The sequence below is a fragment of the Buteo buteo genome, chromosome 6 (genome assembly GCF_964188355.1).
Source record: "Buteo buteo chromosome 6, bButBut1.hap1.1, whole genome shotgun sequence".
NCBI lineage: Eukaryota > Metazoa > Chordata > Aves > Accipitriformes > Accipitridae > Buteo > Buteo buteo.
Genome location: NC_134176.1, coordinates 41788130 through 41816121, shown reverse-complemented (window position 1 = coordinate 41816121; position 27992 = coordinate 41788130). Strand labels below are relative to the sequence as shown.

General features: G+C 43.2%; 1 protein-coding gene across 1 annotated transcript; it reads right to left on the bottom strand.

Moving 5' to 3' along the window:
• Positions 1–9206: 9206 nt before the first annotated feature.
• Positions 9207–27155, bottom strand: LOC142032244 (cytosolic phospholipase A2 epsilon-like). The gene is made up of 21 exons (XM_075030663.1): positions 27042–27155; positions 26300–26383; positions 23978–24050; positions 22852–22988; positions 22319–22450; positions 20788–20828; positions 20022–20064; positions 19175–19247; positions 18807–18976; positions 18586–18666; positions 17801–17838; positions 16985–17120; positions 16173–16309; positions 15003–15225; positions 14186–14300; positions 13661–13798; positions 12300–12407; positions 11440–11631; positions 10805–10971; positions 10242–10428; positions 9207–9729 (listed from the first exon to the last, which is right to left on the bottom strand). Exons 1-21 carry the CDS (start codon positions 27081–27083, stop codon positions 9521–9523), a joined length of 2526 nt encoding a protein of 841 aa, XP_074886764.1. The 5' UTR covers positions 27084–27155; the 3' UTR covers positions 9207–9520.
• Between the last annotated feature and the right edge of the window lie 837 nt (positions 27156–27992).

The window sequence follows — 27992 nt, the reverse complement described above, 5'->3', positions numbered from 1 at the left end:
AGAGTGCATTTGCTGACTGCAGAGAGAGAAATGTGGTTTCCCCTGAGGACTGTTATTTGAGAGTCCCAGGCAGGATCAGGGGACCCCAAAGCAGGTTGTAGCGTTCGCTACATATCAAGGTGCCACGCTTAGATCACTGGTCGGCCCGGACCAGGGAAAGAGACAGATAACACACACAGTGTGAGCGCCAACTTCCCCCTTTTATTGTGCAGTTAATTCCTTTTATACTAACAAGGGGAAGTGGGGTTACAGGTACATCACAAGGCTGCGACTAACCCTCTAACTTTCCGTGACATCGCGAGATCTTCCAAACGCCGAACCCTACAGCAGGTGACAGGTTTGCCACTGATTCTGGCAGTTCCTCAAAGTCTTCTCCATTGCTAAGCAGGATCCCTTTTACTTCCTCAGTGTAAAAGCAAGCATTGCACCTTTCTGAGTGCATTGCTTTTTCAGCCAGGAGAGGCATAGCCAGAGTGTTTCAGCAGACATCAGGAGACTGCTTTTCTCAACGTGGCAATGGCTTAGGTTTTGGTATGATGAAATTCCTAACTTTTGTGTCATTTTCTACGTTACGGAAGAGGATTGGACAGCACGCTGTGAGACCAGAGCCCACATCCGATGCAGTACTGCAAGAGAATGAAGTCTCTCCCTCCTAATTTAACCAAGAGGGACAGAAACAGCCAAGAGATTCTGCCCCAAAAGATGCAGCTCCCTTCTCCTCCACAACCTGGGGCAGGTGACTGCCTCCAGTATGAAAGCCCTAGTGAGAAAATACAAGCTACGGGAAAGGGAGTTCCTTAGGGAAGCTGTACCCAACCGAGGAAAGGCAGCCAGGCACTGTGCAGGCTGAAGAGGAAGCACAGGGTTAGGTGATGCACTCACTCCAGCTAGTCTTGCAGTGCTGAAATTCCTGTTGCCTCTTGCATGAGAAAGCCCCGGCTGTTGCAGAAGCTCTTGTATCCAGTATCTCTCCACATTTATAGAAGCCATATTGCCATGTTGACTTCAAGCCTTGTGACCCGTTGTGCAATCTGAAGAGGTGTGCATGGCAGCGTATCTTGTCCTATATACAGTGTGTTGTCACTGGTAGGATGGAGTGACAGCCTTTCCAGGGCACTTGGTAGATCATGAAAGCGGTGCTTAACAAGCCCAGGCTCTGTTGGGAGTCACATGGACACCCCACAAACCTGCATTTTGCGCTGTCTGAGACTGAGCTATCATCCATGCCTTGTGCCAGCTGCCCGTGGGATGTGGCCTCAGCGATGCTACGTGCATGATTCCACATGGCTGCTAAGAAAACAAAGTCATTTCTCAGGGAGTCCCAAAAGGCTTCGCCGTTGTCTGGAGAGCCGAGTGTGGGAGAATTTTGGGCTGGTAGGCAAGAATCCAGATATCATTCCATATGCTCCCGCTGAACAAAATACAAACCTGTGCAGGAATCTAGTGTGGCCACCTACTCACAAAAGGGCTGATCACGAAGATTAAACTATGTTAACAGCTCCACACGGAAAGACTTTAAAGAAACAATTGCAAAACATCTTAAGGAAGTGTTTCAGAAATGCATAAGGAAAGAAACATTCTCCAGGAGATCAAGATAGGCAACTCTGTAAGTACATCCTATTACATGCTAAATTAAATCATCATTGCAACATGATACTGTGCTAAAACTCACAGACATCAAAGACAAGCGTGACTCTTAAGTCAGGTCAAGAAAACACAGATTAAAGAAAGACAAATTTGTAGAAGCAAACATTGCTGAATATCCATTATACTAAATGTAAGGGAGCCACATGTTACTAAAGCATGTGGAAACCTGTCTAAACAGCTATTGCATGCAACTCTCACATGGTTTTGATATTTTGACCCTATGTATTGTAATGAATAAAACCTACTCAATTACATTACATTGCACAGATATGACATGAAAGGAAAATTACTTATTCCATGTATTTCCACAAGTCCAAGACAATGATAAGGTCAGACTAGCTGTTGGTAAAAAACTTGTGTGATTGACAAAGAGAAATTCCTACTGCTTTGGAGGCTCGGCATTGCAGCTTCATGCTAAAAACCAGTAGGAAAAGTCAGGGTGGGCTAAAAGATGTCTCTGGAGGCATAACTATCTGTTCCTGCTGCAGTTGAGGAATTGTCAGTGGTATGATATGAGCTATCCCAATTTCACAATTTTGGCTGAAAGTCTGCCCTCTTTCAGAGGCGATAAGAAGGCAGCAGCTGGATGTGAAAAAACAATACACAGTACATGGGAAGACGGAAAATATGAAACTTTCAACTTAAAACTCACAGAATATAGAAAAAATGTGGTTTCCAGGTGTGACAATTGGAAGCATATATATACACATACGTATATGTGCAAGAATATAGGAAATGTATATGAGGAGAAAGCAAAATCCTGTCAAAGGTCTATATTTACTACTTCATAGATATAGCAAAATAATTACTAATGATGCAGCTAAAGCAGGCATGCTGATAATACACTTGTGTTCTATGTTGGGAAAGAGAAATATTATGAACTGTTTCACAACACATAGCCATACAACACATATTAAGGCAGAACAGAGATCATTCTTACCAATTAGTTCCAAAAGCATAGTCTAGGAGCATTCTTGACTGTCTATGGTTCAGCCGTATTAATTCTTGGGATACTGCAGAACTGCAGAAAGTTGAAAGAAAGTAAATATCATGCCAATTTTCAAAAGCAGCAGGAGGGATGTGGTGAGGTGTCAGTAGATTGGTTACCTGGGCTGCCATTGGGACACATATCTGATTAATTAAAAATCAGTTATCATGTATTACCACTCTTGGTTCTCTTGCTATTCCTCAAAATGTGGGCTGGTAGTCATACACATAAAATGATCCATCATCCCTGAAGTAGTTAATAGCAATACCTACTTTAAGTCAAGAGTTAGTTTCAAGTTACATACATTCTTCTCATTTATGTTTCATATGTTTTGTACAGCATTTGTTAATGTATGCATGTTTATATTAAATACAAGTTTCAGCACACAAAGCAATTAATTATATACTGAAAACTGCACTCCACCACACAAGGGAGTGTTTTCCCTGAAAAAAGATTGATGACGTGTGATTAGTTAGCCTTGGGACAGTCATTAACTATACAATTTACTGTCTGGACAGCAGATGGTTCCACCCAGTCAAATTCCATGTGTGTGTGTGTGTGTGTGTGTGTGTGTATTTATATATGTATAAAAACACCTGTGGAGATTTGGAGTAAAAATGATGTCTGAAACACTTTCCATGAAGGCAGAAATAAGGGACCTACCTGACTTAAATATGAACAATATGGCCTAGCCATATGGTTTGGTAAAGTGTTTAAGAACTGTATAGCTGGGAAATAAAAAGACAGGAAAAAAGGACAGGAAAGCTGTTGGGAGCTGATCTTAATAAAGGCAGATATAATTGTGTGGTTTTGTTTTGTTGGGGTTTTTTTTATAAATTTAAATCTATTTCTATTAAGCTTTGTGAAAGTCTTACTTATATTTGGATTATGCACATAAATTCTTCTTTAATTTCCTTATCTTAGGTATGTAGTAGAGGTGATGCCAGTGTACTGCCAAAACTGCAGTGTGCTGTTCCTATGTGTGCATTGATCTTGCAAACCAGGGTAGTGGAGCTGTCTTTCAGTGACCAGAGTGCAATAAAGCTGTGAAGGATGTCAAAGCAATTACAGGGCGTTCCACTAGTAAGGTACATGGGATAGTAAAATGGTGATGCAAGATGACTGCACGGAAAAGAAATCTTTCTGGGATTAGCATTACCCAGAGGTTCCCTCTAAGGTGATGAGCAGTTTTGGTAAGTTCTGAGCTACCTTCTGGAAGTCAGTCAGTATAAAATAACGGGGTTTTTAATGCGAAGAAACTTTGTTCTACCCTGCTATTGCAGGGTTTTTTACTTACACAGCTAATTCGAACACACTGAAGTATGAAGTTATGGTTAAAGGAACTACAAATATATGTTACAATTTACTCCCCCTTACGAAAGGGAAGACTGTAGGGTGGAAAACGCTAACTCACCAGCTTATGGAAGACAAACAACTCGGCCGAAGTCTCTAATGGCAAATAAGGACAAGTGGATTCTGTATAGAGAAAGTGGGAAGTCATTTATATGTAAGAATAACAAGGCAACGTTCATCTCAGTGTATAGCAATAGTGGGAAGGGTACTGGAGTCTGCGTTTGAAAAAGGAGCAATGAAGAGTTGGAGGGAGTGCAAGAACAAAGATACAGCTGGATATACAAATAAAGCTTTTTTTATAATGAGAACTTGAAGGGCTGAATCTACTGTTTTGGCGAAAAGATGACTGTGATGTAACCTTGGTATATTTTATAAAATCGCCCCTACTGAAGAAACAGTGGTTATGCAATGGCTTTTAAGTTACTAGGAAAATGTTTAACAAGAACTAATATCTGGGCTCTGGCCAAACTAAATGAAGCTGGAAACAAGGTGTGTACTTATTGCTGGAAGATGATCACCCACTAGAACATACTTCCATGAAATGTGGTGACTTTACTGTTCCTGATAACTTTAAAAGAGGGGTCTTTTTTCTTCAAGATAGACTTTGGTCAGCCACAGGTGACAAGGATTAACATTTAAGTAACTGTATGGCAGGTAACAGGTGTGACATCAAACAGGTCTAACAAGGTGATCTGATGGTAATTCTGGCTTTTATGAGTCTATGGGAAGAAATCAGATGAATAATCTAGTACAAATACAAAACTGTATTTGCTGTTTTACTTTGTCCTTCCACAGCATAATAGGAGGTAACCAGACCTGAACAATTCAAGAGCTCTGTAGAGTGTTATAAAATGGACTTACTAAAGAACAGCGAGGTGGTAGGACCATTTAGAAACCAACGGTGGGAAAAGCATGTCCCAGAAAACTGTCCCTCAGTGTTTTGCTAAAGGCTTATCATTATGTACTTGCAAACAAGGACTGCGAAGGCAAAGGATGCAAACAACCTAAATATCCCTCCAGGCTTAGCTTTAACCTCCAAGAGTTTCACAGGCCTTCTTTACCTCTCCTAAGACCTTCCAGTCTTATTTACTGCAGCCTACTGCTGCTCCTTATTGAACCTCCTGTTTTGGTTTCACATGTGAAAGGTGTAAAAAGCCTCCTTCAAGCTTGTTGAAGCTTGAGTGAGGCCTGACTGAGCCAAACCATGCCCCAGAAAATGTCTAAAATGAGACATCTTGCAAATGACCACAGCCATTTAAAACAGCCTATCCGTTTGGGGGACATCCTAAATGAAAAGGCAAGCACAAAACCCCATGGGAGATACCCAGCTCCCCACTGACGTGTGAACGGCTGAAGCTGGAAGCACTAGTGATACTCCGTAAGGAAATTACATCTGACCTGTTTGTAGCTATAAGAACCATCCCTTGAGACGCTCACGCTGACTGTGCAAAGAAAGCGAACTGGTCATGAGAAAATTTCTCCAGGCTGACTACATGTTTTGGGTTTGTGTGGCGGGGTTTTTTGGTAGCGGGGACGGGGGCCGCAGGGCCGGCTCCTGTGAGAAGCTGCCGGAACCTTCCCCGGCTCCAAGTCGGACCCGCCGCTGGCCCAGGCCGAGCCCATCGGTTACAGTGGTAGTGCCTCTGGGAGAGCGGATTTAAGAAGGGAAACCTGCAGCAGAGAGAGGAGTGGGATGGGAGAGAAACCCCTGTGCAGACAGCAAGGTCAGTGAAGAAGAGGGGATGCCCCTGCAGCCCGTGGTGAGGCGGCAGCCCACAGAGGGGAGCGGGGGAGCAGGTGCCCCCCTGCAGCCCGGGGAGGAGGACGCCAGAGCGGGTGGGTGCCCCCAAGATGGCCGCCACTCCATGGGGAAGCCCGCGCTGGAGCAGCCCGTGACTGAAGGACTGCAGCCCGCGGAAAGGACCCACGCTGGAGCAGTTCCTGAAGAGCTGCAGCCCGTGGGAGGGACTCATGTTGGAGAAGTTCATGGAGGACTGTCTCCCGTGGGAGGGACCCCACGGTGGAGCAGGTGAGGAGTGAGGAGTCCTGCTCCTGAGGAGGAAGGAGCGGCAGAGACAAGGTGTGAGGAACTGACCCCAACCCCCATTCCCCGTCCCCCTGCGCTGGAAGGAGGGAGAGAAAATGGGGAGTGGGGTTGAGCCAGGAAGGAGGGAGGGGTGGGGGGAAGGTGTTCTAAGGTTTGGGTTTACTTCTCATTATCCTTGTTTTGATTTGATTGGTAGTAAATTAAATAGAATTTTTTTTTCCCCACTTTGAGTCTGGTTTTTGCCAGTGACCAGAAATGGTGAGTGATCCCTCCCCATCCTTGTCTCGATCCATGAACTTTTCTTTATAATATTTTCTCCTCATCCCACCAGGGGGGTGGGGATGGGGGAGTGAGTGAGCAGTCTCATGGTGCTTTGTTGCCAGCTGGGCTTAAACCACCACACTACAAGAAGACCAACTCTCAGAGCTTCATTCTGGAAGGATAAATGCAAAGTGAAGGAGCGCTGAGAGCCAGAACCTATTCATAATCCACAATAAATACCTTCTGAGAATCTACCCTGGACAAACCACACTGTTAAAGCTTTAACTTTTCAGCAGTACAGAAATAAAAGCGTGACTATATCCAGAGAGCTCCTTTACAGGAACAAGGCAGGCATTTCACAGACATCTCTCCTGACACTCCTTCTCCCCTGTATTTTAAAATAGGGAGCTGCACAGAGCACTTTTGTCCTTGGCTGGTGTGTCATTACAGAAACACTGTGTCCTGCTCCCTCCACCAGGCTCTGATGATGCTATTTAAAGCTTCAGAGTGACATGACTTAGCCAAGCACACTGTGGATACCTTTATCTACTCATTTGGAAAGTAGAGATAAAATCCTGCACATGAGCCTTGAAACGTGGCTGGAAGCCGCAGAGGTCACCCTAGCAGCACCTCATCCTGCTACCAAAACCTCGCCATATAAACCCAGTACAGAATCCTGTACACCAGGCACAAATATGAATTGGAAGAAGAGTGGCTGGAGAGCAGCCCTTGAGAAACGGATCTGGGTGTGCTGGTTGACAGCAGGTTCAATAGGAGTGAGCAGTGTGCCCTGGCAGCCCAGAGGGCAAACCCCATCCTGGGATGCATCAAACACGGCATAACCAGCCGGTCAAAAGAGGGGATTATCCTACTGTATTCAGTGTTGGTGCAGCCTCACCTCGAGTACTGTGCGCAGTTCTGGGCCCCACAACTTAAGAAGGATGTGAAGGACCTTGAATGCGTCCAGAGGAGGGCAATAAAACTGGTGAAAGTACTGGAAGGCATGTCCTGTGAGGAGCAGCTGAGGACTTTAGGTTTGTCTAGTTTGGAGAAAAGGAGGCTGAGGGGCGACCTCACTGCTCTCTACAGCTTCCTGAGGAGGCGAAGTGGAGAGGGAGGTGCTGAGCTCTTCTCCCTGGTATCCAGTGACAGGACATGTGGGAACGGTTCAAAGCTGCACCAGGGGAGGTTTAGACTGGACCTGAGGAAGAATTTCTTTACCAAGAGGGTGGTCAAACACTGGAACAGGCTTCCTAGAGAGGTGGTCGATGTCCCAAGCCTGTGAGTGTTTAAGAGGCATTTAGATAATGCCCTTAATAACATGTTTTAACTTGGTCAGCCCTGAACTGGTCAGGCAGTGGGACTAGTTGATTATTGTAGGTCCCTTCCAACTGAAATATTCTATTCTATTCTATTGCTTCTGCAATGCAAAGAATTTTAACACTGAAATGTAATCACAGGTGGTTTTAGTAGGCTACAAATTGTACATGCTGTACTGTTACGTACACTGAGAAATTCAATACAACTTAAGCTTCGTCTTCCAACCTAACCTTCTAAAATAACTACAGCATAAAAAAAAAAGAAATGCATGCATATATTGAGTAGGCTTTACTTACTTTGAGATACTTGTTACGTGCTGTAAAAATAGGATGGTCCTATTTTTATTATTGCTTTCAATATTACTTCAGTTAGTAACCTAGATGCCTACAAAGAATTAGGGAATTTCTACTGTCTGTTAGTAACTGAGAAGTGAATGCTCTGGGAGAAATTCATTTGGTCTGTAAAGTATTACTGTGTTTTATGTTATTAATTCAACCTAGACCATGGGTTACCCACAATGAACTTAATCAAAATAAGCTTTTTTTCAATGAACAAGTAAAGAATCTTAACCCTAGGGGACAACTCAGGCAGTGAGAGGGATGCAAGAGGAGCTGGAGGATCTTTGCTATGGATGCAAGCAAAGCACTCTTCTGTCTCCTCCCTGGGAACAGTGACAGAAGCCTAGGTTAGACAACGTCTCATCACAGCACGTTTGGCCCAAATGGGTAAATTATGCCAGGTATGTCCATGTCTGTGCTGGATTTGGTGCAGAGCCAGTCCAAGAAAAATTACAGCTCAGGAGGCACAGATCCTCCTGCAGCAGCCTGCCATGCAGAAGGATGTACTTGCTATAGCAAACCTTCCCAGAGTTTCCAGGGATCTCTATAGGTCTGCACCTTTCTCGTCTTCACAGCTGGCACAAGGCTTACAGCAACACTACAGTTAAAATAAATTTTTGCTATCTCAAGAGGGGAAAAATAACATTCCCGGAGCAGGATATCCTCTTTAGATGCCCTACTGCAAAACACAAAATCTTTCTTCTTGCACTGAGACCATGTAAAGCCCTTTGTCCCCCATGTGGGTGCCTCCTAATTCTGCAGGTGCCAAGCTCATGCAAGACCCAGCCAGCAGCAAGGGCGGGTGGAACTGATGAATTCAAGGGCCTGCAAATCCTTGCTCTTGTTTTGAGGGGGTTTAAAGCCAGCAGAGTGTTCTGTTCAGCTTGTATTTCTAGTTACTACATTACTACCTACTCACGCCAGGGGTGGCAAGGAGGATGGGTAGCCAAGAAGCAGTGAGGAAGCACACAGAGGAGCTTGGCGGTCAAGCAGTGGAGAACTTTATCAAGACTCTTTTGCCTTCTTCGGTGATGTGGTACCCATGGCCTGCGTCTCCTCTGCCTCTGTCCAAAGCCTCCCTTGGAGGTGATCTATGCCCACAGGATGCCATATGACACGTGCCTTTCTTTCTCTAAATTCTTCCCTACAATGTGCCATGGTCCCAGTCACAAACGTGGCCCACAGGTTGCTGCTTGCCTCACCACCACCTCACAAACACAAAATACAAGCCAAGTTAATAAAATATGCTTTTAATGTGGTCTGCCCTGAACCTGTTGGACTTAAACTTTTCAAACTCTTTCTCAAGGCAACTAGCACCATGCTCATTATCATCTTAGCACCTTATCCTACGTGGGACTTGTAGTCCACTGTTGTGGCTGAATTGCAATGAATTGCTACAGTGAAATTCTTTGGAGAAAAGTTTCTTTTCAGTCTCTTCTTTGCTCATCTGAGATTGCCATTCAGTGGGGTTGAGCAGGAATCCTTTGAAGCCTGCTGGCTGATTGTCAGAGAGCTTCAGTCTCTCGGCAGGTTAAGGCACACAAAAGCATAGTCCCTTGTCTTTTGTTATTTCTTTTTCTGCCTTTTCCGTGCCACTGCTGTGTGCAAGGCCTGCATAATGAGGTCTTCGTTATTCAGGATGTTGTATTCACCCAGTTGAACCAGGCGGTCATATGCTTTCTCAGTGTATTGAATGGAATATGTTGAGTAAGGGGAACAGCGGCCATAGAGATCAACTTTGCCATCTTCCATCTCTGATTCTAAGCGCTTCTGACCTAGGAGGAAAGGGTGACAAATCACTGCTGAGACATGGGAGTTACTCTGGTCAGAAGCAAGCAAACTCTTAACAGAGCAGGGAAAGGAGATGTCTCTCCACAGAGAGAGTTCATAATCTAAATTATTCTTGCGAGTTTAAAATTTTTTTTAAACAAATAATTCTGTTTCAGACTGACAGCTCAGTCCCTGGCTCAGGTGGATATTAGCTGCTTCACATGATGAGGGGAGAAAAATGATGATTATTCCTCTTACGTGGGTCTACACTGCAGTTCTGAGCTGTACCTGTGGCTCACGTAGATACATCAAAGTTACCTGCAAACTATCTTACAGATTGAAACAGCACAGCCACAGCATCAAATCTGACCTGGTAAAAAAGTAACTTTGGGCAACAGAGAGGTTTGATGTATTGAAATGAGCCAACAGTGAAGTTCAAGGGTTGGCATATTAAATGTACTCCCTTTAATAGGCTGGCCATGATGTCAACCTTTTTTTAACATGTTTGATTACTTACCTGGTGCTTTGTATTTCTGAAAGGTATCATTAATCAGTGGGAAAAATAGCAGTACTGGTGCTCCTGGAGTCTCAGCACCATCAAAGAGGTAACACTCCTTCAGGTTTTTCCTGTCTTTTTCACTCAAGTCCACCCTGGGAAAAAGGATTCCTTGCTCTGAGCAGTACTTGCAGGTCTGGTCCAGAGCCTGGGTCAATGAACAGAACAGCACTAAGACTTAAAGAGGATTTCAGGGTGCAGGATTTCTTGGAGTCCAGTAACAAAGGGGGCATTTTGCAAGCTACCTATGTGAAAGCTCTGAGACCCCTATTGGAAATCACTACATCATTGGAGAGAAGGGTTTTGTTTTCCCTGAGTTCTTAGCACAAAACATTTGTATCGTACAAGAAAAACAGATGAGAATATGTACAGCCTATAAATGAAGTATCACACTGCAGCATTAAGCTAAAAATGCTAGTGGTTAAGATTTCTAGTAGGAGCAATAGAGAAAGCACTTAAGTGTTAAAAACTTACAGGCATACAGCTGTTGAAGAAGAAACAGAGACTGCTTCAATTCCTCTCACCTTTATCTGGGATCCTGCACTGTAATTTAAATGCAGGATGGCGTCCACCTTTCTCTCTGGTTTTAGAAGTGGCATGATGCTTGTATTGATGAAAAATCCTGTATCTACCAGAGACAGGAATTCCTCTGACTGTGTCAACTCGTTGGGAAATGTGTCTAACACAGTATCTAAAAGGAAAGATTTTTCTTGCTGTAAGTGCTGTAGTGCAAAACCGGTTAGCCTGTTTTCCACTCTTACACCATGACCACAGAGCCCAAACTGGTTTCTGTCTTCAGGGAAGGGAGACTCACGGTATCCCTTCTCTTGTGCCCTCCCAACTCCAGCCACGTGCAGTTTCGACCTGCAACGGCAACATTCATGAAGGGGGTTTCTTGTGCCTCCTGACCGAATGTGTCTTCAAACAAAGGGAAAACCACCATCAGGACCCGGTGCCCCTGCCTCAGGAGGTGTGTGCCACCAGCAAACCATTGGCATGGAGCTCAACACCACACCATGCTACATCCCAGTGTGCGGTCTAATAGTGATTCTGCCCAAACATGGCCTTTAACCTTGGAGATAGGGTTGAATGTCAAATCTGGGGTTTTATTTTGTTCTGCTTTTTTATTCTCTCCCCAGGCACACAGGTCTTCTCTTACCTTTCCATCTGCAGAAGTGCTTGTTCTCCAGGTAGTCATTATGCATCTGGAAACCCTTTAGGAAGTTGTGCTCCTGGGCAACACAGGGGCGGTCGGTGAGAGCGCCACGGAGAGCGCTGCTGAGGGGGCCGGGAGGGGTGAACAGGCGAGTCCTCAGCTCGTGGGGCTTCAGCGGTAGGAGGGGTTCCTCCTCTGCATGGGGAAAGGCTGTTAAATTCTACCTGCCTACAGCAAGGTCATTGCCCAAGATGTCAAGGTAAGTAATAAAAATCAGTGTTTTATTTATTTAAAAGGCCTAGGATAAAAGACTCGATGAGCACAAGTGACCAAATGAAAAAGAAAATAAAGCCCCACTCTTACCAGCCAAATACCATTTCTTTACACAGTCCAGACTTAGATAAAAAACCTGCCCAGTATCAGGCAGCCATAAAAATCTGCACCAGACATATGCACACTTGCGGAACAGACTGAATGCAGGCTTTGAAAAGGATAAGTGTTGTACTTATTTGTATTACAGTAGCTCCTACTTTAGGTAGTCAAAATCTTTTTGCTTTATTAATAATTTACAAATCAATCTTATTATTCCTGGACATTTTACTCCTCTGCTAACATCAGTGTTGAGCCCTCAGTGAGCACGTAGATCACAAGACTGGAGATTTTTAAATTACCCAATTATGTTTTGCAGTATGAGACTTTGAATCCAATTCCTTCCAGAAAGGCAATGTGGCCTCTGAAGAAACACTCCAAAAAATGCCAGATACACTGTGCACATCTCACATAGCAGATGGGTGTGATGGTTTATCTGACATTAACTCTATCTAACAATAAATACACAGTAAGGAAGAAGTATGATAATTTACCTATATTGTCGATTTTGTCCCGGGTCCACCTGTGCCAGAAATCTTCTGATGAATGGGATGAATTCCAGATATATAACACATTCAATGAAAATAAACTACTCCACATGCCTGTAAAAGGAAAGAGCTTTCTAACTCAAACATTCACACATCATGGATCACAAAACTGTTTTCATGAGATGAGATTCGCAAGGTTTATGCTTTTCCTTAGTTTGTTTTAAATGGATGATGTGTCATTTTTATTTGGCTGCTGGTTTTTAAACCTTATTTTGGTATCCAGTTGTTGTCTTATGGTACTTAGGGCTGGATATATATTTTAACAAATGGTGAGATTTTTGTGAATTAATATGACCTAAGGACCTTGGGTTTTCAGAAAAAAACCTAAGTATCACAAGGCTTTGGTATAAAAAGAAAGGATGAAATTTTGCAATCTGAGATATTTGATGGGGAATTATATTGATAAGGGTCTAACTACAACGTGATCTTACAGCCTCTGATTTGTAGACTTCCTTTTTTGAGAATAAGCCTGTTAGCACATCGAGGGATCAGTTTTGACCATGTATTTTTGAACTTGAGAAAAAATTTCTTTGGTTATCGCTTAGGGCACAAGTTCTCACTGGTTTTTGGTTCAGGAAGTGCAAATGTATGCACATCCAGCAGAGGCTTGGGCTAAAATAGTACAGCATCTCCCTCACTCTAAGTAAAGTGGCCAGTCGAAGAGAAGTTTGCATCTTGAACCACTCACAAGTTGACAGCTTGTCTCTTTGTCTGGAAAACACGTATCCATGCTCTACTTCAGTCAACAGCAAAAATGCTTCTGGCTATGACTATGCTGTTTTCCCCCCAGGGCTTGCCCAGACAATGTGGAAACTGGAGCCAGTGATGTGTGGCCAAAGCAGAAGACTCTCTGGAGCTGGGGGGACCTGGCATGCCCAAACACACCCTGATGCAGCGGAGGATCTGCATGAAGGCTCATGTTAACTCTCTATAGGAAGCACACAAATTACTGACTACCTGTGAGACAGGCAAGAGGCTCTGGAGTTCACCCTTCTGGAGCAGCATGAGCAGAACTGTGGATTCCCAGGGACCTGAATTTTATTGTTGGACTGGAAGTGATACTATGTTTTTATTCAAAAGTAGCTTTAAAAGTGAAAATAACCATTTGTCTGTCATTTTGAATTTTCTTTTTTACAGTAAACTGAATCCATTATAGCAAGTATTAATTCAGCAATGAGATATTTATCCTCTACAGTGAAACTGCCCTGTCAGTCATGCACCAGTGTTTTATCAGTGCTTAGTTTATATACCTCACAATTAAAACAAAAACAAACCCAAAACTTATTCCAATGTTTTTAACAGCTTACCTTCTAAGAAGCAGATCCGGGATTCAGGGACCTTCTTCATCAACCTACCCATGAAGAACTCACTGCCAAAATCCTCAGCACGAACAAAAGCTCCATATTTTTGCAATCCCACCTCATAAGGGGTGAACTCCACCCATTCTGTGAAAAGGAACACAAAGAGAAGAACAATGTTTTACTACAGCCCCTTAGCTGTAGATTAAAATGATGTTGCTATCATGGGAATGAAAGGAGTTAAAAATTAAAATAATTTCTGCATTTAAGTCTAATATTTCAGACCAATAGCAGTGAGTTATAAGCATGGTACAAATGAAAACTTGTAAACATGAGAAGTCTTTGAAATATTTTTGAGTCTGTTGCATAGGCAGTCAAACTTTCACCTGACTACAAGGACATTATACAAATAGACATCAGCTGAGGTTCTGGTCTTTAAATGAGAGGGCTTTTTTTAGACTATCTATAAAGACTGTCCCATGATTTACTAGCTTAAACATAAAGACAAATGATTCTCAGAAGTCTCACAATTACCTTTGAAATCCAGAGTGCTGTAGTTGTTCTTGACATTGACTGCAGTATAGATAGGCAATGGGTTCTGACCACGATCAATGGCCCGTTGCTGATCAGAGAGTCTATGGTTGTCTTTCTGTGATTCCAGAAATACAGTTACAGTGAGATGAAAATTAGCACAGGAATGTTTTCTCTGCATCTAAGCTTGTAGGGCAGAAATATTTCTGCCTCTAATGTATAATGTGTGCTGGGCTTAAATTCTGAAATGTTCCATATTTTTCAAAATTCCTGTGAGCATTCTGTTACTGAAATATCTGCAGGCATCCAATCTGATGCCAGATTATTTGACAACCCATTAGGATGAAAATGGAAGGAAATGATGAAGAGCAGAAAGCAATACTTTTGGTATAAACCAGCTTCATGTGTTATGCTGCAAATTTATGCAAGACCTCCCACATATTTCAAAAGTCTGCAGGTCCTTTTGTTAATACCTCTCAAGGGCATTGATAATGTCTGTAAATTTGCTATTTCTGAATAAAATACCTGCAGAATATATACATTAAAAAAACCTTAAAATGTAATATTTTTTCAAAATGTTGATCTTGGAGTTTTCTCAGAAAAACATATCCAAAATCTCACAAGCAATAATGCTGACTTCCACAGTGGTTGGGCATCTAAAAGACTGCCACTAAATGTTTTGGAAATGTCTGTGTATTTGCATACACACCGTCTCATAGCAAACTACTTTTCTCAGAACAAACAGGAAAATATCTTCTCCAGAAATTAATTTTCAGAAAATTGCAAGCCACTGTAAACGCTGCTTTATGACATACTGTACCCCATCATGCAACAAAGATTCCAGGACAAGCCCCCAGAGATCTATAAAAGATGTTTTGCGGCCCTCTCTTTTCCGTTGACACAGCTGCTTTTTGTAATACTTCAAATACTCCAAGGAAAGGGAATTTATTTTGCATTTTGTCATATGTTTTCGAGCCTCGCTGATTTGCTTGTCGAGATCCTTTTGTGACCAGTCAGCATCTCTGTACAAGTTTGACATCGTCCTAGGAAGAGGAAATATATATTGAAGATGGAAAAAAACCACACCAAGGTTTGAAGTAGGCAATAGCGACATTTTATGTTTCTGTTTTAAGTTCTTGATTTGAGATTAAGCAAAGGTTTCCCGTCTTCAGTTCCCCAAGAAACTATCGTGGTCCCTTTGAAGTCACAGTCATTATCCATGACAAAATGGCTTGAGAAATTTTCCATAAGCTGTCCTTAGAAAACACTTGTTTTAATGTTGTTGCACGTTATGTGACTTTCTCCCATGAAAAGAGTTTAATCTGTTAATTTTGGAAGAAGATCAAAAAAAGAGGACTGTAGGGCTTGGGGTTATTCCATGTGGGGCCTGGACGACAGGACACCAATATGATGATTAAAGTCACCAGTTTATTGATACTAACTGATCGTTCTTATACAATTCTCTAAGTTGTTTAGAAGCTTTGATTGGCTGCTGCATGCAAGCATTTGGCGTCCACGTGCACAAACATAAAATGTGATTGGTTATATCGATACCGTCCACGCGTATAAACATAAGATACAGTTAGTTATACTCGCTCTGTACACGCGCATAAACACAGGACATAATTGGCTATATTAACTAGTGCATGCGAAACTTGTCTCAGTCCAATTGGCCAAGATAAGCCCCTGAATTGAGGTTATTTGTGCCAAGTTCCCTTTATCATGGAATGCGCACCTGTGTTTTTCTAATTGGGATCTTTCTTTTTCTGTCTTCTTGTTTATTCTGTTCAAGGCCTTCTAAAGGCGTCTGGAATGCTCTTGCGACCATGAGCTACTTTCAGGCCCAGTAACTAAATTCCATATAATTGAACCCTACAGAGGACTGCTGCAAAGATATTATAGGTAGACTGCTGCACATCAGCCCCAGTCTCCTTCAGCGCATTGGTGTCATCAGAAAGACTGCAGCCAAGAGCTGCCCAGTCTTACTCACCATGTAGTACCAGACAAGCCAGTCAGGTACGTGGCACAGTCCAAGACATTGAGTTTCTTGAGCCCCCGCAGGCTGCCATACAGGGCGGTCAAAGACCTCATCCCTCCTCCCGTAGTCATGATGGCCACCACCGGGGTCTGTGCAGCACACAAACAGAAAGGGCTGGCGTCAGACAGCGGGCTGCAGCTGGCTGGGGCTCTCAGCAGAAACCTCCTGCTACACAAAGCCTGACAGCACCACACGTGCCCAGACACAGAATTCTTTCCAAATGACTTCTACTGAAATATAGGCTACCGTTTCTTTTATAAAGGAGAACAGGAATAAAAGTAATGACAATTTTTGCTTAGATAACTGACACTTGTCTCCGACATGTTCAACACAGATGTTTGGTAAAAAACAAATGAAAATGCATTCATTCAAACTGAAAGAGAGAGTAAGAGAGAAAAAAATCAGTTGTAAAGGCAGGAATTAAAAAGAAATCTCACGGGTCAAAGAGAGGAGGAAGGAGTATCGACAAGGATAACAACCATAGGGTAAAGACTGTGGAAGAAGCCATTTCTGTATAAGGAATATCTAGCCTGGCTTGCAATAAAGGTGTAGCAGGAGAGGAGTTAGTTAAACTCAGGATAGCAACTGCAAAGGACACAAACAACAGGGTAAGATTAGAGGTATGGGGCAGTATTGGAAGTGTACAAAAGTTTAAAGATGAGAAAAGATCAGAAAAAATTTAACTGGGAAGTAGAAGAGGTCATATTATGCTGTTATGCCCCACTGCTAAGGATTCATATGTTTTGAATGTTTGCCCTACAGACCTCATGGTCCTGCAGATCCTGTTCCAGCTGCAGGACCTTCTTCAGAGCGGGAGCAACATAATTCCGCCTTTTGCAGACAAAGTCTTGCTCCTGCATGCAGAGGTCAAACCCTAAACGCACATCCAGTTGGTCTGGGCTGGAGCAGAGATCAGGAAAAATGAATATTCCATTTTATTATTGGTAGACAAGCTCAGAGTTTCCAACACAAGGAAATAAACCAGATCCACAAAGTACCGCTTTTACAGGAGAAGCCTTTCCTACACTCCCAGGCAGGTATACAATGCTGCATGAAAGAATGATAGAAAGAGGGACTGCTAAATTTCTAAGCATTTATCAAAAGAAAACCTAAGGAAAGACATTCCTGCAGATAATTTCTCAGACATCTTCTGTCTGGATTCTCTCATACTTTAACCTGCACTGAGAGCTGTAAGAAAAACTTCTCACGTTTGCCTTGAAGTAGGCAGCAAAGTTTACCTACTTCATGATCAACAGTACCAGGTGATCAGCCGCACTCTTACACAGTGTTAAAGAAAAGGTTACAGGCTGTGCTGAGCATAATGCTGACTAGCTTAACCGGCTTGTAATATTATTTCTTCTATTATATGCATCTTTTCTTTATTCATGTCTCATTATGGATTATCTACACCTGTTGTTAACTTTACACATATAGTTTGCTTTCAGCTCATGTGAATTCCACATCACTTGGTCATACAACCCACTATCCTACTGTGAGTGTCTCCTCCCCAGTAAAGAGCCAAGGGTGAGATGAGTTCAGCTAAGGACAAGTTAGCCTCCAAGAGCAGCCAAGTCTCTTACCAGTCTTCTGCCTTCACATATAAATCAAATCTTTTATCCTGGAAAGCAAGAATGTGAACAATGTAAGCATGACAACCTGCTTTAGTACTCCTCCCCTGCAGCCCCAGGAGGAATTTTAGCCTGTGCTGTCCTAGCAATGTGGGTACAGATCGGGAACTCTGAATAATCCAGCAACGTATGTGAATTGACTGCACTGGTTTATTGTCAGGGAAGTTGTTCAGTAATTCCAAGTGTTCTGTAGTGAATGTAACGTCTGAGGACAACTGGTGTTTACAGAGGAAAGTAATGATAATATATACCTTACCCACCTCTACTAACATTACCTCTCTTAGGCAGCCAGCCAGGCTGCAACCACACTACTGTTCTACACGGCAGCATTTGCTCCTCCCTTTCTGTGGCTTACACCCCACAACAGCCGTGATCCTTTCGTTCTGTATGGATTTTTTTTAACCATGAATCTAAAAGTGCTTTGCAAAGCGTAGTCAGCATCAGTAAAAGACTGGCGCTACCTCAGTTCGGTCAGGTGCCCCACTGGTGTGTGTTTAGCACGCGTTTAGCATGAAACAAGATCAGGATGGAGTAACGAGATCCCCTGTATTCCCATACCCATTCAAAGAGAACAAGGCACAACCTGGCCTTATCACCTAAAGACCTACCACTGTTAGATTGTGACATTTTTTGTCTGTAGGCTTTGATCGTCAGAGAGTACCCTCGTAATCGTCAGGGGGATACAGAGTTCCATGCTCAGCTTTCTCAACCCCTTCCACAAAAGAGCAGGCACTCACCTCTGCTAAGATCATGTTTTTTCCACTTGGAAGGGAATGAAGTTCCACATTTGCAGAGCCTGTATCACACACACAGGAGTGCTGGAAAAATACAAATATATCCAAGTTTATATTGTAAGGAGTGTTAGTCTCTTTCCACAATGCAAATTAATGGTACTATTTATGGTGCATGTTACTCTACATGCCACTATTATGTTTTATAAAGTCTAGTTATAACATACAAAGGAGGGAGGTTGTTTCTTCCTTGGTAGCGTAACATCCAGCGTTGGCTGCTTGTATCTGGCATAGTGAAATTTGGCAGGAGAGGAGGAGCTGAAGACCAGATCCGATCCCAGCATAATGTCTTGGGTGCCCTCGTAAGAGCCTTGCACTTTAAAGGAGAATTCTTTCTCTAAGGAAGTAACACAAAAGCAGACACAGAGTAGTTTTCTCATCAAAATTGGAAACAAAGGTTCTTACAGAGTATATCACAAGGCTGTCCTTATGTTTTGGATTCGTTGGGTATTTTTTCATTCTTACATTAAGCCAATTGCCTTCATAGTATTAGCACATCAAGATTTAAAAATAGCTAATGGAGAAATAACCTCACTTGATAAAGATTTCTTCTTTTTCTTCTTCTTCTTCTCAACCACCTGAACTTCCAAGCTGCAGATTTTGCGGGACTGTAAGAGACACGAGCAATAAAATACCTCATGGCAGGGAATTTTTCCAGTCTGAGTTTCTGTTTCCTAGTCTAAGCTCCTACTGATGATGATACGAATGCTACACAGGCAGTGCACTTTGTCCTGAGGAAAACATTTTCTCTCAACCATGACCTCGATTTCAGATTCTGGCTGGAACAGGAGGAGTCTCTGAGAAACTGGATGCAGCCAGGGCAAGGCTGGGGGTGCAGCGTGGATGAACAGGGCTTGCAGAAGGGAGAAGGTAAGGGCAAAGTGAAAAACAGCACTCCCAGGATGCCGACAGAGATGCAGAGGACTGATTTAAACAAAAATAATGAGGAAGCGAAGCTAATACATGAGCAAATGACAAGGTCAGGAAGTCCCTGTGTAAAAAGCGCAGTTACGAGTGCAGGAAATGACATGTGCCTGGGACAGGAGAAACCCCACTGCTTTGGCAATACAGGAATTTGGGAGGAGTGATGTCCAAGGGAGAGTTCACTGCTGCGTCGATGTCTTAGACCTAAACCACTTCCATGCATTGCCTTTGCAACACCAGAGGGATGCTAGCATGGGGGACCTCCCTGCTGTTCCAGCTGCAGCCTCTCCACAGGCGCCATCCACGAGGATGTGTCGTGAGGCAGATGATGAAGAGGGAAATCACAGTGTTTCAGTGCTGGCTTTGCTCAGTCCAAGGGTATGTTGGCCTGATGACTGTGAGTCAAGTGAAACAAGTGTGGCAACACGACAAGAAAGATGACAAAACATAACACTCACCACTAGTACTCCATTAGTAATGATGGTTTCAGGAGGGCCTGAGCTAGGAAACAGAAAGAAAAATACATTTTTTAATAACTCAGTATAATTACAGTATAATTCATGAGACACACCCCTCTCCTGATTTTCCTCTTGCTTATTTTTAGCTGCGTATTGGATTTGAAAGAGAAGTCCCAGGAGACTTGTGATACAAGTTTCCTCACTCAACTCTGTCAAGGCACAGTTGTCATCCTACCAGCTCGTCCAGTCCTGGAGCTCAGGGAAAAAAAAAAAAAAAGTACTGCAGGCCCAAACCATGCAGTGATTTTATGGTGAGCCCCAAGCTGAGGCTACAGATGGTTTCACGGAATCCAGTCTGTTAAAAATTGCAGTTTGTCAGAGGATGGGACAGAAAGGGCTCTAGATCAGAAATCCGGTGCGTTATTCCATGTTGTGCTTTGAAGGGAGGCGAACCTCCCGGGTCATCTTAAAGACAAATGTGTAACGAAACAGCAGTCCCATTATTCTCGTCTTAAATAGTATTCATTACACTGAGCAAAGAAAAGGTTTTAGGGTGTTCTCCCTGTCTGCCTGAAGTTCATAGGAGGTCATCCTGGCACGCACCAATTCGTCACACAGCTCATAGCACAGATTCCTCAGGAAACAGTGTTCATCATCAGCATCATCAAGGAATGATGTACACTGGACAATTATGCTAGATTATTTCATGCCTCTGAATTGCTGTTTCTTTTTGCTGCAGATTATGTTGCATTTCACGTTTACTCACATATTATCCAATGCAAATGCCACCTCTAGCTCCTCTTGTCTCTGGAAAACAAAGAAAGAAAAATGTTTTTGGCACTAGTCTACTGGCAGTTCTCATAATGCAAGTTCTCACTCTCACAATATAGGTATGCAAGCATTATTTGCAACTGGCAGAGCATGTGAAACAGAGGCTCCCACCTCCTCACATCTGTGTGGCTTGAGCCTCAAGGTTCTTTATTGATAGGAAGTTTCTGGATGGCTGTGATAGCAGTTTTTAACAAAGAAAGTAGTTGGCTTGCCTGCTTCTGCTGGGACACAAGGGACTGAGCTGGGCAGAGGTGCTGTCTGCCAGCCAGAGAAAGAGGGTCTGCTGAGGGGAGCAGCCAAAGCCTTCTGGTGTAAGGAGTGGAAATGGTGACATGCAAAGCAGGTGTGGAAGAGGACAACCCCTTCGTTTGGCAACATGTTGAGGGCACTGGGGCAGAGGTAAATCTGACATTAAGGCCTGGTCTATGGGGTGGTGGAGAAGAGTATAATCCCTAGGAGGAAGAAAGCACAGGACAGAGGAAAACAAAGGTGGGGACAGAAGGGATGATGAACAGAGAAGTGAGATCACGCTGTAGGTTGCTTAGTTGCTCAAACTACCTATTGCACTAAAGACACCCAAAAGTTATTAATACAGGACAAAAAAAATTTACGAAGGCCTGAAGAGTATGAGCTCTTACTACTGTAGCTGTGCAAACGCAGTAATGAAAGGCTTGGATATGGCACCTGTAACCACCCAGACAGTAATGAGCTGGGTTACAACTAGCCAAATGTTTCTATTTTACCAAGGGCTACTGGAAGTCCACACACTGCTCCTCTGGTATTTTGTAGAGAAAGAAATGGTCAAATTAGGCATTTCCAGGCAACAAACTGCAGAGTGGAGTTTGGGAGTGTGTATATAAGGTAATTAATGAACGGAATGGTGCATGACAGATGCACAAGAGACTGGGAGGGAACTGGAAAAGGAGAGGGATGGACAGAACATACCGGGAGGTGGGATGTACGACTTTCAGAGCCTCCCTGGACATTCAAAATAGGAATATTTCTTGTTGCCAAGTGGAGTGGCATGACTTAGGCACCTTATTTAAACACCCATGCCACAGTTCATAATCAGCAACTAGTCTGGTTTGACACTTGGTTCTTATCACAGAGTTATTACTTCCTAATTACTAGGTTAAGTAACAAGTTTTGACAAAAAGCATCATGTACTGGTGCGGACACAGTCCTCGATCCTCAATCCTCAATGGGGACAGACTCAGCAAAGTGACAATTTTGCAAAGACACCTGAAGTTTGTGAGCCTCTGTGGCCAATACCAAACCCTTCAGTGTGCCTACAGATCCAGGTGAGAAGAGGCTTTCCCATGTCAGAGTGAAAAACAACTCCCTTTAATGAGTCTGGGCAGTCCGTACACAAGAAGTAAAAAAAGATTTTGCAAATAACATTTTAGACAGAAAAGCAGACAAACACATTCTTTCCAACCTATTCCATTTCTTATTTCAGACCTCACCTGTGAATCACACTTGAAGTGCATGAAGACTTGCTCTCCCAGGGAAAGTTTGGCTATATCGAAGTACACCGTGAAGAGGTGGTCATCTTGAGTAGCCACGTCCTTATCATAGAGCGCTAGCTCCAGCACATTCTGGGAAGGGAAGGGAAGGACTTTAGAAGTGTGTCAGGTTTCATTCAAAGCGGGAGATCCTGGGGACAGCTGTTTTAGGCAGCTGTTGTGAGGAGTGGGAGGGTGTAAAGAAAAAGAGCAGGAAAGGAAGGAAGCAGAGGGGAAATCAACTCTATGTAGGCATCTGCCTACAAGCAGGAATGAGAGGAAATCACAGACATCTCAAAGGTTGTATTCTACCCATGGCTGAGAGATACTTGTCTTTCATGGCATGGAAAACTGTCATAAAACTATGTTATTCTCACATCTTTCTGCATCTTTCCTTGCCTCTTGAGAAAATTACTTATGTCCCCTCTGCAAAATGATAAAACCTGCCAGTTGTGCCCTAGGTCCTGGTTAACAGGGAAGTCCCAGCTCAGTACCTTGACCTGACTCTGGATCCTGAAGTAGAAGGTTTCATTCCAGACTGGATCTTTGCAATTCTTGATGGGTTTAGTCTGAAATTTGTCAGTTGAAGCAGTTGGCAGCCACAGGCTCACATAGCAGTCAGTCTGGCTTACTGTATGTTAAAAAACACAAACACAACTAAAATGAGGATTTGCTGTGGAAGAAAGAATGAATTGAACAACATGAAGCTTTGCTTTCAGAGAGAGACACTGTGATAATGATGACATATTTGTCCAACATAGACATTACAATTCAGGTAATAGGAATGGAGAAAAAAGAAGAGGGACATGATTCTTCTCTGAATAAATATGGTTAGACATATAATAAATGCATTAAATGCATTTGGTTCAAAGGGGTTTCTCCTCCTTCTATGTCATCAGGCAATCAGTTTAGCCCAGGATAAAATAATTCAGTACAACCACAGCACCCTACGTCTGCAAGCGTTAAGGAAACACAGCGATAACTTCTATTTTAGCCAGACAGAAAATTTTTTTAAAAGCCCAAAATATAGGGGAAAAAAATGCTTCTTGATTTCTGCATAAGTAAAACTACAATCTTCTATTATATTTCAGTTGCAGGCCATCAGAAGTGAACCTACAAAATGTAACACCACCTAATGGGGTTTTATCTGTGAAAGCTGGTACACAGGGAATCAGGGTATGGTAATTTGGATTACTTAGCCTTGAGAAAGCTTTGAGTACAAGCTAAATTTGAGATAAGGCTACTCCATTTTCAGTATTTGCTCCATTATCCCAATCTGTTTGTGTGGTATTTGCTACATAAATATACTCCAGAGGAAAATACAGGAGATCTTTCCACATATCTTGCTTTCAACAGACTGCAGAGCTTTCCCTGCTCCCTTTGGTGATGCAGAGAAATATGTGCCATAGGTACAGCTGTGACCTTACAGAGTTACCTCTGCACAGAACAGGGTTGATGCAAAGAAAACCAACACACTGTGTTCATTGCTGGAACCAGCATGCCAGTGAGAGGACTTTCTCCATCCATGGAAGAAATCTAGAAAGCACTTTTTCATGTAGCAGGACTAGCTAGTACCCCATGAAGGTTAAGGGGAGCATACAGAGCACTACAGATACTTACAGACATCTGCCTGGTGGATATTTCTTGCTCTTATGACTCTTACAGTCAGTAAGTAACACAGAGATGATTCTATCTGGGGGGGGAAAAAAAGCCATACAAAAGACAGGAATGAATGCTAAAGGTAGATAGCATATTTAGAAGATAGAAATGATCAAGAGAGAGAAATACCCAAATATCATTTACAGGGACATAACTGCCCCTCTTGAGCTGAGCTCACCTCTGACTTTTTCTTGTGAGAAGATTTTCTCTAGTTTTGAACCATGTAAACTCTGCATGGCTGGAGTTTCTTTGCACTGTTTTGGGTAAGAAGTGCAAACTCAGTGTTTTACACCTGATAAGAAACTCTTGTTTGTTCCCTTTGGCTTCCTTCTTTCATATTAGCCCACGTCTCCGACATTAAGGCCTCATGCTTGACTTCTTAGTCTCTCATATTGCTGTTCTGGTCTCATGTTGGACCCCAAACACAAGTCCATATCCCTTCTCCTTTTACCATAAAATAAACAAATAAATACCATTAATCTCCATTTCTACCTAACCTTTTATTTCTACAGTCACAGAAAGGGGGAAAAGACACAATATGTTGGAATATAAATCAGCAGGAAAATTTTGCTCCAAAAGGTCTAAAATGGAAAAGGCGCTTAGTGCAACTACAGGCCCACAGACAGATAGTGATACCTCCTGCTCACTCCATCTATACTGCAAAATGACTATTAAAAGACCATTGCCAGTCCTGAAGTGGCATTTGCATAACACTGACCTCAGTAGTCCTGCTGAGAAGGATGTGTGACACAGGTACTGCTGGAAAGGAGAGCAGGACTTTTGCTCTAGTTGGCCTGAGCAAAACAATTTGGTATGTGCTGTGTTAATGTCCCATGCTTGCTGTGCATAAATTGTGAAGTGTATTGATATTCATGGTCTCGATGGAATATATATGTCCATGTAACGTCTCTCATAATGTTTAACCTGAGTGTATTAATGCATGCAGCTGGGGCTAATGAATATATGTTGTTGAGATTGGGGGCAGTTAGCAAGTAGGCTAATGAAGAAACAGGTAAAATTAGCCTCCAGGTAACCAAAGCACCCCGTTCTAGGAAAAGGCACCAACAACACTTGTGCTGTTCAGCTGCACAGCAGGTAACCGTGTGTGCAAATCAAGGATGTCAAACCACCGCTAAGAGTCCAAAGAGAAGCTATGGATAAGACCATCAAAGGCACTTGCATTTGTGTCTAAAACCTAACTCCTAAGGCACAGAAATGAGGCAGGTACAGCTGGAAAGTGTTCGGTAATTACAGAGCCAGTAACTAGTGCTGCCAGTGGCTGGCTTTGGAGAAGGCACTTTCCTGGAAGGGCTCAACCCAGTTTCAGGGATCGGCTCCCCTGGAGCCACCTTCGTGGCTCACGGTGATCCCAAAGAGCCAGGGAAGGAGTGCAGATTGAACAAAGTACTCAGGCATGTGGATGTGCCCTGCCATAACCAGGGAGCCTTGGCTTAGCCATCACAGAGGTATAAATAACAAATGGCCAAAATCCCACCGGCGGTGTGAGTTTTGCCTAAAAAACTTTGAGAGGTTTGGTTTGTTCTTCTGAACCTGCCGTGATCCCTGCAGTGTAAAGAGTTGTGTTTTAGGGAGTATTTTCTCATCTTTGGGTTTCCATTCAACTAATCAACAGAAAGGGGTGGCAATTCCTTAAACTGTAAGCACAACACTTGTTGCTTAGCAGCTTAACTCAGCTCGAAACAGAACAAGGAAGAGTTCCTAATTATTACTAAGTGGCCTCAAACTACAGAAAACAAGGTCAAAAAACTTTTTCACCACATCTGGTCCTCTCATTTCCTAGAGGAAAGATTTCATATAACATGTCTGAAGTCTCCTGGAAAACTATTAGGTTAATCCAGGAAATCAGGCATTGAAAATCCACTTCAAGATTGTGCCATACTCTTTGAGGGAGTAAGTGGCACAATTTCACAGCTATTACCACCTACACTGGCAGTAAATTTGCCCTTGTGCTTTAGTAAGACATATGTAGCAGAAAGCCTATTCCAACCCATCATTTTAAAGATATTATTCTTGTTAAAACAGGGTTCATTTCCCATGTGCCAAGGATAGAAAACAGCACTAGGACTTTAACGTGAAGCAAGACTGCCTCAGTGAAGTGATCAAAATGATAAGCGGGACAGTGTTTCATGGAGGAAGCTGGATGGGTTATGGCAGCTAATTAGACTGTTTGGCAGAGGCTGAACTTTATCTGTTCTCACCCAGGCTCCACCCAGCAGGAAAGTCTCCTTTACAGCTTTCTTTTGAAATTCTCCTTTGCAGTACCTTTGTAACAGGAGTCGACTGCTCCCCATCAGGATTCAGCCTCATAATTCCTTCTCTTAGCCGAGTGGTTTGAGTGGTCAGCTCCTGTAACAAGAAGTGTCGATGTTACTCCCGGAAAAACCATCCTGTCTCTTAAAAGCAGTCCTCACAGGGAATTGAGAACTGCAGAACAGCAGTGGACGGGAGCCCATGGTCCGTGCTGGCCGTAGAGCCTTGGCAGGTACAGGTGTTTCCTGCTGTGCCCGGTGCCGCTGCCTGCGCCGTGCTTGTCCCAGTGAGCCCCAGCAGAGGTGTAGCAGCCACCAAAAGGTCCACCCTTTGCATGACACACGAGGAGGGAAGGCAGCTCCCGGCCCTGGCTGTTAAAGGAACAGCATACCTGTCTCCCGTCAACACACCCCGTCAGTGATCTTTCACCTTGAAGCACATTTCCATACTATTTAATACTTATTCTGAAGTTGCATATATCATGTCTCTAAAATGAAAAAAGGCCCTAAATATACAAAATGGTCCCTTTGTAAATAAACTCTTACTCCCCAAGTAGTTTTCACTTCCTTCCTATTTTTTTTTGCTATCATTTTTTAGATTTCGATAATGAGTTCTTGAGGCACTGACTTTCTTCATCTCACACAGAGTCATTTATAGTCAACGGTAGGTCAAGAAAGTAGCACCACCTTTGCACTATGTGCAGCATAACCAGCTGAGATCCCAGATGCCTTGCTTTGCTCTGCACTCTTCTTACCTGAGACAAAATGCCATCTTGCTCCATTGTGGTCACTGCCATATACACGTCCAGTCTTATCTGTGGCAATGCAATTTCACATCTCCCAGCTTCCACAGACACCAATAGTTTAAATGTCTTATACACAGGTGAGCAACTGTTTTATAAACTGACTCAGAGCCCCACCTCTGCCTGATTTCTTAAACGTAGTTACTCCCCTCCCATTTTCTTATGCTAGGAAGGTGAATCCTGTGGTCAAATAAATAGGAAAAAATACCTTTGCCTGTACAGTAGGTAGAAGTATGCTGTTTGAGTCACTTTGCCCAATACTGGCCAATGGCAGGTTTATAACTAATGCTAAGAGAAGTATGCCCTTTTATGTGAGCACTGAATTTTCCACTTAGCAAGACCTCAAAGCCTACAGAAATACATACTCTGCGATAAGATGCAGCAACAGCACATTAATTGGATTTAGGTTGTCTGTGACAGTAAGGAGATAGGATAAAACAGCTAATGAAAAAAAAGGGACAACACTATTGCGCTCAAACTAAATTGTTTCTTGCAAAAGCCAGTCTAAGTCTTTCTGTACCACACATCGCTCCAGTCCCAGGTCTAGGTGTGCAGAGCAGACACACTCATATGGTGGTTTGTATCTAGTCAGCCTTGGTCCAGCAGGGCTGGGTCTCTCCTCAAGTTGTTGTATCCTTTCCCCCTTCTTTCCTATGGCTCATTATTATTATTTTTGATTAGACAAAGAGTCCTGAAGCAATGAGTTTCCTTAGCTTAGCTCCACCCCCTGTGAATACTCCTGCACCACTTTCCAGCTCAGGCTGATTCTGGCTGTAATCTAGCTGCATTTAAGCACCTGTGTCTGACCCAATAAACCCTGCCAGCCAGAGGCAAAACTCAGCACCGGCTGCACACCAGCCTCTGCACCATCCTCGGCACTCCTGCGAAGCCACCGCCACAGCA